General features: G+C 44.0%; 2 protein-coding genes across 2 annotated transcripts in view; both read left to right on the plus strand.

Moving 5' to 3' along the window:
• The window catches only part of PRSS55 (serine protease 55), a 55,935-nt gene that overhangs the window by 21,700 nt on the left and 20,966 nt on the right, over nt 1-13,269 (plus strand). The gene's annotated exons all lie outside the window — the stretch shown is intronic.
• Nucleotides 8,081-8,645, plus strand: LOC132426806 (large ribosomal subunit protein eL21). The gene has a single exon (XM_060013612.1). It carries the CDS (start codon nt 8,117-8,119, stop codon nt 8,597-8,599), a length of 483 nt encoding a protein of 160 aa, XP_059869595.1. The 5' UTR covers nt 8,081-8,116; the 3' UTR covers nt 8,600-8,645.

Below are 13,269 nucleotides of genomic sequence, written 5' to 3' on the forward strand. Positions count from 1 at the left end.
CTAAGACCGGTGATGGAGCTGAGTGAAGTGAGCTGGTGCAGGGGGGATAGACCTTAGACAGCACCAGCCAGGCACACCTCCTTTACTGTCGGTCCCTCACATTCAGGAAGAGCTGTGAGATCTGGGGAGGTCAGGGTGGAGATCCATCAGAAGCTATGAAAGTGTTGGTGGCAACCGAGAAGTACCAAAGATGCGCAGGGTCCGTTCAGGAAACAGGAGCCGTGCAGGACTGGAGCAGGGAAAGCTTAATATCAAGAATTATAAACTACAGCAGAGGAGTAACTACAAAGGGTCAAGAGGACTCCAAGAATATCTCAGGGTCAGGGAAGAAAGGAAGGACCAAACCTGGCAGGGGAGTCCCTCCGCAAGGTTGGGATTCACAAGTCACTTTGCAGCCCAAGGGAAGGCAGACATTTGCTAGTCCCTATTACTACCCCTGCAGGAAACGCCCCTGCAGAGTACAGCTGGGCTGGAGCATCCTTCCTGGGTGCAGGTGGACTGATGGCTGGGGGGCAGGTGCGTGGAGGGAGCTGAGGTATGCTATTTACTAACTGTTTTTGTAAAAAGCTATCTAGATATTAGGAATAGTAATTCTTTATCTGAAAAAATATTGTAATTACTTTACCCAATTTGTCAATTTCTTTTGTCTTGACATTCAGGAAAGTAAAATGTGTTGTTGGGTCAAAACTTTTCGTTTATAAATTTTCCCTTAGGTGCTTAGAAAGTCATTCCCTTTGCTAAAAAAATTATTAGAGGAGCTTCTCTTTAAGGAATCTGCCCAAGTCCATCTGTCATGGTTGCCTTTGACGTAGCATAAGAACATCAGTAATCTCTGGAGTCCCTCCTTAGCCAAATCAGCTGTATCATTTGCTCTAATCCTTCTCATCCAACACTTCATAGGAAGAGTTTACCCAGTGGCCTTCTTCGGTTGATTCAGGGTGGATATTTCTTATCTCATCCCTTGCCCCTGGTTTTCATATTGTCTCTGAATTTTGGAATCCAGACTTGAAATATTACTCAGCCATAAAAAAAGAACAAAATAATGCCACTTGCAGCAACATGGATGGACCTAGAGATTGTCATACTGAGTGAAGTAAGTCAGACGCAGAGAGACAAATATCATATGATATTGCTTATATGTGGACTCTAAAAAAAGAGGGTATAAATGAACTTATTTACAAAACAGAAGTAGCGTCACGGATGTAGAGAACAAACTTATGGTTACCAGGGGATAAGAGGGGGAGGGATAAACTGGGAGATTGGGATTGACATATACACACTAGTGTATATAAAAGAGATAACTAATAAGAACCTGCTGTGTAGCACAGGGAACTCTACTCAGTACTCTGTAATGGCCTCTATGGGAAAAGAATCTAAAAAAATAAGAGTGGATAGATGTATATGTATAACTGATTCACTTTGCTGTACAGGAGAAACTAACACAACATTGTAAATCAACTAGATTCCAATAAAAAATTTTTTAAACTGCAAGAATAAATAAATTAAATTCAATACATAAATCAGTTTGACGGGTCCCTTTCTCTCACCTTTGCCCTTGACCTCCTTCTCTCCTCCCCACCGTCTCCTCCACCCCCTCAGACTCTCTCACATTCTCAGGTGAGCACACACGTATGGATACACACCCGTCACATGCTCCAAAGGTCGTTTTGGGTGGATACACGGCAATATTTCAGCACAGCTCTTCCAGATACCCCAGGCTTGGTTCAGGTTGGCTTCTTACATTGACACTCAGTGGTAGGCATCCTTCTATATACTCTGGCTGCCTCACATACAGTATCTGAGACAAATGTTTGTTCTTATCTTCGGAGCTTTAAAGTAAATCAGAATTCAGTGCTTGAATCCTTCATCCAGACTTTATTTCAATCCTCTGAGTTTGTTGCCACCACGTTTAAGAACATGTCAGGTAACTGGTTGCAATGGCTGAATTAATGTATTTTGCCTAAATCACTAATGAGAGCTCTACAACTAGGAGCATGTGAACAAATGATCAACATTCGCTTCCTGTCTAATGCTGACAAAATGTTTAAAATGAAATGAAAAGAGTTGGCTGAGTACCCTGAGCTTATGACAATAAATTAGGAGCTATTTATTTTAGGAGATGTCACTTTCCAGAAACTGGCACTGTCATTTTTTTTTTTTTTTTTTTTTTTTGCTGCTCCTCCGCTGTCAGAATATTGTACTTCAAGTCCGTTGTTCTGAACATTTCTCTTCCCGGGTGAATGTGGGGATACAGGGAACATAAATTAGCTCTGGCCCATCTTGCCCACAGATCTTCTCTGCCCCGCCTGGAGCTGTCACTTCTTCCACACAGTCCCTGCCACCCCAACATTCCCCCATACCCAGACTCTTGACCCCGGGCAGATTCGGTCCTGGCCGCCATCTCCTCCTGTTTTGGCTTCAGTTCAGCATCTCTTTTTAGGACCTTGGCGATGGTCTTCTTACTATCATCCTGGGCTCTGGTACCTCACCGTCTTCTTGTTCCAACTTGTACCTTGCACGCGGCTGTCTCAGTTCTCTTTCCAGCACCTCAACATGACCTTGCTCATTTTCTTCTCAACGCCCTGGGACGGCCCCTTCCAATGACCCTAAACAGAGCAAAGTCCCAATCCTCGGCATGACACGTCGACCCGTAGTGATCTGGCGTGATCCACATACGTTTCCGGCCTCACTTCTCACTGCTCCCCAATGCCTTGGCTGTGCTGTGAGTCAGCCTTAATTATTTTCACATCTGGGGCCACAGTGACCTTCTTCTTTGCCTTCCTGCCTTTGCAGTTCTTTTCTCTTTGCCTTAGATACATCCTTTATCCACCTGGGAAACTACGTAGCCTTCAGCAGTTATTTTCTGCTCTGTGGTTCCAAAGCACCTTGAAAATGCTTCCGTAGGGCACTCACCACATTGTGTTAATTACCTGTTGACACGTCTCCCCGACTGCACTATAAATATGCGGTGGATATAAGCCATATCTTGCCATCTTTGCATTGCTAATATTTAGCACAGTCTTTGAACGTGTTCAGAATTCAGTAGATGTTTGTTGAATAAATGAGTGAACAAAAACGCTCTACATTTCCTAAATGTTTTGAGCACTTTATAATTTCAGCTTATACAACCTTTTGGAGGAATCGTGTACAAGGGTTCACTACCCATGATTTTGTTTAGTATTTTCTGTTATCTGTCTCAGTCTTAGCTTTTTAGATCTTCAAGTTGTGCTCTGGACATCTGGTTTAGGGGATCGAATCAGCAAGTCTTAGTTTGGTAGCCATGAACCTCGGAAACATCCTGTACTCTCTCTCTTGAACTGGTTAAACCTGGAGTAGTGGTGAAGATCTATCAATTATTCATTCATTCCTTCACTTAAGAAATATTTATTGAAAAGCAGCTAGATATATGTATGACCTTAGTAGCAAATTTGGGCTTCAGACCCAGGTCTACTCATTCCTAGTTCAATGCTAGTCCTTCCACATAGACTATCCATCAAATCTAGCCCAGCCTCTTCTTCAGGGAGCCGACAGACCTGGTCATTACAACAGTAACAGCTAACACTTTCTGCGGACTAGACACTATTCTACGTTCTTTATATTATACATATTAACTCCTTTCATTCTCACTCGTGAGTTGGGTTCTATATATTATTATCTTCATTTCGCAGAATAAGTAACAGGCATAGAGAGGTAAAGTTAACTTTCTCACAGCCACACAGCTAGTAAGTGCTAGAACCAGGAATTGAAGCCAGGCATTCTAGAATCACTGAAAATTGGCCTTCAGTACACAGTTCTGGCCACTGTAGCACTTGGGATTCTTGTTTCAGGGTTGCTTCTCAGGACACAGCCCTTTGTACTGAAAGACGCAACCTCTCTATTCTAGCATACACTTTATATATCTTCCTTACACTAGACTCCATGAGAACTCATTGTTACTTTTCTGCCTTAGGAGCTAAAATCCTAGGAGACTTTGCTATCAAGGATTTCCACTGGCTGTGCACTGTTCATGCTGCATCAGCCTGAAACCCACCCCCAATTGTTTTCAGGCCCTGGAATGCATCTCTATTCCGCTTCCCTTATGCAAATGTTCATTTATCATAGCTCCACCCCCATCCTGCTGGATTACTCGGCCTCTTTGTTAATATATTTAGCTATTTTCAATAAAACTCAGTAGTTTCAAATAAAGTTGGGTTTGTGGTTTGAGTTTTAAGATGTAATATTCCTGTTGCTTTGTTGGAACTGTAAAATAATTTGGAGGAAAGATGGCTTATAAATACATTCATACATACTCACTCACACAATACACTCGCGCAGCAAACTGAGGATATTCACACTATGGCCTTATAATTTCATCAGAATGAAAGAAGATGCTGAGAAAAAATATACACAGCCTATTCTAGAGTTCCTCCCAGTGCAGAATACTGTAAACAAAGTGAAAAAAATCCATAGACTCCCACTGCTATCCACAGATCAGACGGCAAGAGCCTGTGGCCCAGGCAGGAGAAGGGAAGGACAGAGAGTTTCGTCTTTTAAGCTACTTGACCTCTCCTGGAACAGTCTGGAGATGACGACCAACCATGTGATACTTCCTTCACCCACCTTTGACATGGCTTTTTTTTTCCTTTGGCCTCGCCATGTGGCATGTGGGTTCTTAGTTCCCCGACCAGGGATCGAACCCAAGCCTCCTGCAGTGGAAGCGTGGAGTCTTAACCACTGGACCACCAGGGAAGTCCCTGGCATGTCTTCTTAATGGTCAGTGGCAACTAAACTTCACAGCAGATACCAGAGCTATCTTTGCAGAGAAAAAATACATTCCAACTCAGGAAGTAAGAAAGGCGTTGAGTTCCAAGATTACCACAAAGAGGAAAGAACTTCCTGAAATCCAGGGATACCCCTACACATGCAAAGATTTTATTTGAGCTGTTGGAACTTCACCCCCTGCCCTGGCCCCCTTCATAGGGAAAGCATCCAATAAAATAACTCCAGATCTAGACTGGTCATGCTCCCAAGTCCCTCACCACTCTCCTCAGGCAGACTGAACAGATATTATAAATTATCAATATCCAGCCCTCTGGGTAAAGAGAAAAGATTATGAAAAGGCTTATATAAAAAGGGAAAGGCAGCAATGAGTTTCTATCTATACAGTATAAGGTGGAAGGCAGGTCTGCAACTGGCCGCAAGTTAAAAGCAAACCAGCAAAAATATATAAACACCATGTAAAAGGGCTTCCCTGGTGGCGGAGTGGTTAAGAATCCGCCTGCCAATGCAGGGGACACGGGTTCGAGCCCTGGTCTGGGAGGATCCCACATGCCACCAAGCAGCTGGGCCCATGCGCCACAACTACTGAGCCTGCGCTCTAGAGCCCGTGAGCCACAATTACTGAAGCCCGCGCGCCTGGAGCCCATGCTCCACAAGAGAAGCCACCGCAGCGAGAGGCCCACGCACCGCAGGGAAGAGTGGCCCCCGCTCGCTGCAACTGGAGAAATCCTGTGCACAGCAACAAAGACCCAACGCAGCCATAAATAAATAAATAAATATTTTAAAACCATGCAAAAATATTACAAAAAGAGAGAAACAGAATGTGCAAAATACACATGAATAATATATTTGTTTAGCTGTTACCAGGAGGGAAGAAACAGGTTAGAGGTGTATCGTGCAAGGACATTAAAGAAAACGTGGAACACTATGAAATAAGAGAAAAGGACGAAGGAAAAAGGAACTAGCAGAGACAAAGAAAAAATAAAGACACATACTAGCATTGAAAAATTAAAACCAGTTAGATGGACTAGGAAATTTGGACCAACTTTCTTGCTGAGGATAAATAAAAGTGTTAAAATATCACTTGCTTGAAAGCACTAGACAGCAAAGTTAGTGAAGAGTTATGGGCCAATATTTAGGAAGAGAAACAAATTTGTGGGCACAATTTGTGGAGAGTCATCTGACAAGCTGGGCGGTACTTCTGACAGCCTTGCAGAGTGAGGAGGGGGACCCCAGGACCCATCAATGGCGAGGGACCTCATGAATTCGTGGCTTTAGTTAGGAGTTGAATGGTCTGCACCCTAGAAATAAGGGTGCATCAGAAGTAAACCAGGCTGCAAGTAAGTGTATATGTGGAATAATAACCACAGATTTCATCCCTCAAGAGCTGCTATAACATACTAAGCAATGATATATGGTGCAGAAGCTTCACATACATGACACATGACAATTTGAGTATCATGGGTGTGAGGGACAGAGGTGAAGAGGAAAACATTTTTGGAGTGTATTTTTAACTGTTAACATAATTACATGGATAATAAGTAACAGAGGTAATCTTTGTCAACTTCCCCAAAACACACATACACACACACACACACACACGCACACAAAACCGGAGAGAGAAAGGGAAAAGAAATGCGGAGGAGATGCCACAAATAGTGTGATGTTGGATTCAAACTTCAATGTATCAGTAATAAATTAAATTGAATCGAATTAAATTAAACATATTTTAAAAACAAAACTATATTCTTTGCCTTTTGTTATTGTTTTTGGCTTGAAATCTATTTTTTCTGATATGAGTACCCTCACTTTCCTTTTGTTTCCACTTGCATGAAATATCCTTTTCTGTCTCTTCACTTTCAGCCTTTGAGCTGAAATGAGTCTCCTGTAGGCAGCACTTAGTTGGATCTCGGTTTTTTTTCATTCATCCCACTACTCTGTGATTTTTGATTGGTGAATTCAATCCATTTATATTTGGAGTGTTTATGGATATGTAAGGACTGACTCCTGTCATTGTTTGCCTTCTGGTTATTTTGTATCTTCATTCTTTTTCCCTCGTTTCTATCTACCTTTGTAAAGTGGTAGTTTTCCATGGTGATTTGCTCAGTCTCCCCTTTTTTTATGCTTTGGGATTCTACTTTCGGGACTTCTGCTTTGTGATTACCATGTGGCTTACATAAAACATCTCCCAGATAAAACAGTCCTTCTTATGCTGAGAGCTCCTAATCTTCATTTGCCTATAAAGTTTCCACTCTTTTACTCCTTGACTTTTATATTTCTGATGTCACAATTTACCTTTTTTTGTCCTGTGAATCCATTGAGAAATGTTAGTACCTATAGTTCTGTTTAATGCTCTTCTCCTTTAGCCTTTATACTATAAGTGGTTAACAGCCATTCTAATACAGAGTTAGAGTTTTCTAATTCAGACTGTTTTTCACCTTTGCTAGAGTATTGTGTACTTCCGTTTACTTTTATGTCACTAGGTAGCATCTTTTTATTTCAGCACGAAGAACTTTTAGCATTTCTTGCAAGCTGGGTCTAATGGTGGTGAACTCCCTTAGCTTTTGTTTTTCTGGGAAAACCTTTATTTCGCCTTCGTATCTAAAGGATAACTGTGGCAGATATATTCTTCGCCGGCGTATTTTATCTTACGACACTTTGACTATGTCACCTCACTCTCTCCTGGCCTGTAGAGTTTCTTCTGAGAAATCCACTGATAACCTAATGGGGGTTCTTTACAGTTACTTTCTTTAAAAAAAAAAAAAAAGGTTAATCTTGAACTCTACCTTATATTGTATACAAAATTTGAAACCAAACGAATTGTAAATCAAAATGTAAAAGATGAAAATAAAACTTTTTGGAAATAACATACGATAATGTCAACTTGGGACGGGGAAATGTAAAATTAAGAAGCAAAATCATAAACATTTAGGAATAATAACAGCTAACGAATGTTTGGTATTTACAGTGTCTGGCACTGTCCTCTGAGCTTTGTACGTATTTAACCCTCGCAATAACCCTAATATGGCCATTTTACAGACGGGGAAACTGAAATGCAGAGATATTTAGAAACTCCTTCTAAGGTCCCATAGCAAGTACTTGGAGGAAAAGTAATTAGAAAGCAGGCAGTCTAATTTCAGAGCTTACACTCTGCTACAGGTCTGACTGTGTTTATAATTTTGGAATGAAGAGGTCCTTCTAAGACATCAAATAAAAGCCAAGAACCATACGTAAAAATAGTGCTGAACTTCTAACATAAATTTAGGATTTGTTTAGTCCAAAATAGAATTGGAAGAGTATTAAAGAATTAGGAGAGTTCTTTTCGGCCGGAACCGCCATCTTCCAGTAATTCGCCAAAATGACCAACACAAAGGGAAAGAGGAGGGGCACCCGCTACATGTTCTCTAGGCCTTTTAGAAAACATGGAGTTGTTCCTTTGGCCACATACATGCGAATCTACAAGAAAGGTGATATTGTAGATATCAAGGGAATGGGCACTGTTCAAAAAGGAATGCCCCACAAATGTTACCATGGCAAAACTGGGAGAGTCTACAATGTTACCCAGCATGCTGTTGGCATCATTGTAAACAAACAAGTTAAGGGCAAGATTCTTGCCAAGAGAATTAATGTGCGTATCGAGCATATTAAGCACTCTAAGAGCCGGGATAGCTTCCTGAAACGGGTGAAGGAAAATGATCAGAAAAAGAAGGAAGCCAAAGAGAAAGGTACTTGGGTTCAACTGAAGCGCCAGCCTGCTCCACCCAGAGAAGCACACTTCGTGAGAACCAATGGAAAGGAGCCTGAACTGTTGGAGCCCATTCCCTATGAATTCATGGCATGATGGGTGTAAAGAAAATAAAAGACCTGGACTGTGAAAAAAAAAAAAAAAAGAATTAGGAGAAAAGATTTTGTAGCACACGTAAGAGATAAAGGGCTAATATCATTAAAATCAAAAAGGTTCTGCCAGTCCACTTACGATACCCACTCAAATAGAAATGATGGGAAAACTATACGAACAGGTCATTCTCAAAAGGATAACTAGAAAATGTTACTTATTTATAAGGCTGGGAGTTAGGGTAAAGGGTAGCCTTGTGGGCAGATACATTTCAGAAATACCGGATTAAATAAAATTAAACCACTTTCTCACTGTGAGATTTCTCGGAACCTTTAACATGTGGATATCCACCGTGACTCCAAGGAAAAGTACTGAAAGGAGCATTTCCAAATTCTGTCTAATCTTAGAGCTTTTTTGCTATGCAGTTTCTAACAGAACGTGCTTTGGAAACTGCTGTGTTAACTCGTTTGCTCCCCACAATAGCCCTTTAAACTTTTCCCAGTTTATGAGATTACATAATCTAATAAGGTGCTCTAAATTAATAAGGCCCTTATTCTACCACAACTCTGCTGCTTCTCGCAGAGTACTGAGCCCAGAAAGATCCTTAATGTGTTTACAAGGAGGGCAGTGGAGACTGGAGAAGCAAAAGCACTTGCTAATTGTTGCTCCAGGTCCCCTGTTCTTGCAGAACTCTGGGTCCAGACACTGGGGGATCATTTTAACTGGCATGTTCACTGAGCCCAATACATCTTCTTCGATTAATCAACTGTACTGTCCTCATTTCCTGAGCCACTTGCTCTGACTTAGCACCCCCTTGGGCCTCTAAATCAACTCTATAGGAGCCAGGTAAGAGGTTGCAGGCTTCTCCCCATCCTCCACTCTGGCTTAGACTGGCACAGACCTGGAGCTTCCGGGGCACGTCCCCTGAGTGCCGTGAGCGGTGGAATTAGAAGCTGCAGCATTTTCTTTTCATTCCAGTCCAGAATTTCCCAGCCTGGGCCTCTGGCCAAAGCTGACAAAATGCCAGCTGCAGCTGCTTCCGTGGGGGCATCACAGATGCATGGCAGAGCTGGTCCTGGGTGATAGCACAGTAAGCCCCGGGTTAGAGAGGAAGCAGGGGACACAGGGCAGCCTGGCTCAGCGGCGTCCGCACAGCCCAGTCCTCCCGTCTGCATTGTCTCTGCAGCGGAGACTAAAGGGACACCATATCAGGCACCCTTGTCTGTACCCACCCCTCCCAGCATAACTCTGAACCTCTTGGAGAGCCATGTGTTCTAGTGCCTGCTTGGGCGTTAAAGAGCTTTGGGTCCTTTGGTGAGTTTTCCTATTCTCTGGAACCAGATCTCAAAGCCTGCGATGACTTGTTAGGTCAACCTCCAGCCCCTCTCTCCTCCCCCAGACGTCAGGGGGTGGGGCTGAAAGTTCCAACCCTCTCATCACGGGTTGGTTCCCCTGGCAACCAGCCCCCATCCTTGGGGCTTTTCAAAAGTCACCTCCTTAACACAAACCCAGGTGGGGTCGAAAGGGGCTTGTTATGAACAACAAAAGACACGCCTTTCACCTTTATCACTTCCGTGGTGAGCGCTGGGCGGCGGGGGATGCGCGGGCACGCCGTTGTACCAGGCGTCTGCCTCCCTGAGTGACTTGCCCTGGTTTGTAAAATAGAGTCAGATTTCCACGGTCGCTGTTCCGCAAACGGCTGTAAATGGAGAAACGATGAAGTTCCGGGTGGGCCGTGAAGGCAACGAGCTTCCGTCTTGCCTCCCTCTGGCTTTTAAACTCCACTGAGTGGTGATGATTTGTCCTGCCCAGATGGAAAAGCCCCAGGGACACCCTCGGATTATCCTTAGATAATAAACCTACAGTCACTTGAGTCCCAAACCAGGTTTCAATTTAGGAATTAGAACATCCAAGCCCTCATCACCCTCCAGGGGGCGCGGAGTCTGACTCTAAATCAAACCTCCTCCAGGCCTGGGTCGGGTTAGGGCCTGGGCCTTCTCTCACCTCTGGCTCTGCTCACCCTCCCCCTGCTCAAGCTGCTCTTTTGATCCTGCCAGGGTTCAAAGTCAGGGGAAGGTGTGTAACAGGGAAGAGCGAAATCGGACTACATGTTTCTTTTACTTTAACCTTTGCTTTCCACAGCTTTTGTTCACTAAAAGGATACTGTCTATACATGATGGCCAGCCTCAGGGAACCCTGCCCCTCTGCCTGAACGTTTAACCAAAGTGCCTCTGTTCAGGGAAACACCCGGACCCTGTCCATCTGTGGATGGCTGCAAGAAAGAAGAAATTAACACATCCCCAGGCTTCCCTGGTGGCGCAGTGGTTAAGAATCCGCTTGCCAGCAAAGGAAACCATAAACAAGATGAAAAGACAACCCTCAGAATGGGAGAAAATATTTTCAAATGAAGCGACTGACAAAGGATTAATCTCCAGAATTTACAAGCAGCTCATGCAGCTCAATATCAAAAAAACAAACAACCCAATCCAAAAATGGGCAGAAGACCTAAATAGACATTTCTCCAAAGAAGATATACAGATGGCCAACAAACACATGAAAGGATGCTCAACATCACTAATCATTAGAGAAATGCAGATCAAAACTACAATGAGATATCACCTCACACCAGTCAGAATGGCCATCATCAAAAAATCTACAAATAATAAATGCTGGAGAGGGTGTGGAGAAAAGGGAACCCTCTTGCACTGTTGGTGGGAATGTAAACTGATACAGCCACTATGGAGAACAATATGGAGGTTCCTTAAAAAACTAAAACTAGAACTACCATACGACCCAGCAATCCCACTACTGGGCGTATACCCTGAGAAAACCATAATTCAAAAAGAGTCATGTACCACAATGTTCATTGCAGCTCTGTTTACAATAGCCAGGACATGGAAGCAACCTAAGTGTCCATCGACAGATGAATGTAAAGAAGATGTGGCACATATATACAATGGAATATTACTCAGCCATAAAAAGAAACGAAATTGAATTATTTGTAGTGAGGTGGGTGGCCTAGAGTCTGTCCTACAGAGTGAAGTAAGTCAGAAAGAGAAAAACAAACACCCTATGCTAACACATATATATGGAATCTTAAAAAAATGGTTATGAAGAACCTGGGGGCAGGGCAGGAATAAATACGCAGATGTAGAGAATGGACTTGAGGACGCAGGGAGGGGGAAGCATAAGCCGGGACGAAGTGAGAGAGTGGCATGGACATATATACACTACCAAACGTAAAATAGATAGCTAGTGGGAAGCAGCCGCATAGCACAGGGAGATCAGCTCGGTGCTTTGTGACCACCTAGAGTGGTGGGATAGGGAGGGTGGGAAGAGATATGGGGATATATGTATATGTATAGCTGATTCACTTTGTTATAAAGCAGAAACTAACACACGATTGTAAAGCAATTATACTCCAATAAAGATGTTTTAAAAAAAAAAAAAAGAATCCGCCTGCCAATGCAGGGGACACGGGTTCGAGCCCTGGTCCGGGAAGATCCCACATGCCGCGGAGCAACTAAGCCCGTGCACCACAACTACTGAACCTGCGCTCTAGAGCCCACGAGAGCCACAGCTGCTGAAGCCCGTGCACCTAGAGCTCGTGCTCCGCAACAAGAGAAGCCACGGCAATGAGAAGCCCACGCACCGCAACGAAGAGTAGCGCCCACTCGCCATCACTAGAGAACGCCCGTGCACAGCCAAAGAATAAAATAAACAAATAAATAAATACTTTTTAATTTAAAAATTAAAAAAATTAACACATCCCCTCCCCGAGGCTGGCCATTCCAGGGGATATTTGCAAAACGTATGGCCTTTTTACCTTACTTCCTCATCTCCTTCCCGTCTCTGTGCTGTTAAAGAACTGGTATCCAAACCCCGATAAGACGGTTTTTCGGACACTAGTCTGTCATCTTCTCGGTCCGCCGCCTTTCGGAATAAAGTCGTCTTCCTTGCCTCGACACCTCGTCTCCGATTTATTGGCCATTCGTGCAGTGAGTAGAGCGAGCTTGGACTCAGTAACAGGTGCAGGGAAAGGGGAGCTAGCCCAGACATCAGCTTTCTGTCCTCGGGGCCTGGGAGGCATTTCCAGCGGACTCTTTGCACGGTGTTTTCAGGGGCTCTGCCTGCTGGCCCCTGTCTTCTGCACTCCCCAGGCCTTTCGGCACACATCCCCAGCCTCTTTCTTCCGAGGTCTCTCTGCCCCCTGCAGGACGCCCAATGGCAGGGCTCCTCAGGACCCCCCGCAGCACTCTGTCCCCTGTGCAGCCCAAATGCACAAACTCTGGGGGTTCAGGGCAGCCTCTCCACAGCAGCACCCTTCCCAGAACCTAAGCAGATGGCCGGCCATTCTCTTGCCTCCAGATTTCCTAGGTTGAGTCAGACTCCAGTCCCCAGCTTGCCAGGGGTCCCAGGAAGCCCTCTACCTTTGGCCTGAGTGACATTTCTCCAGGTGCTCCAGAAGGATCTGTCCTGGTATAATCTGGAAGCAGCTGTTAAAGTGCTGAGACCTGGCTCCCTGCCTTCCCCCATCCACTGGATCAGAGTCTGAAGGGTGAAGTCTGGAAATCAACACTGGGGTCGCCAGCTAAAATACAGGATGCCAGGTACACTTGAATTTCAGGTAAACAATGAATTTTGTTTTAGTATAAGAATGTCTCAAACATTGCGTG

Source organism: Delphinus delphis, chromosome 6 (assembly GCF_949987515.2).
Source record: "Delphinus delphis chromosome 6, mDelDel1.2, whole genome shotgun sequence".
Classification (NCBI taxonomy): Eukaryota; Metazoa; Chordata; class Mammalia; order Artiodactyla; family Delphinidae; genus Delphinus; species Delphinus delphis.

What these genes read in the sequence shown, in the direction of transcription:
- LOC132426806 (XM_060013612.1), top strand. Translation starts at nt 8,117, where the DNA reads ATGACCAACACAAAGGGAAAGAGGAGGGGCACCCGCTACATGTTCTCT.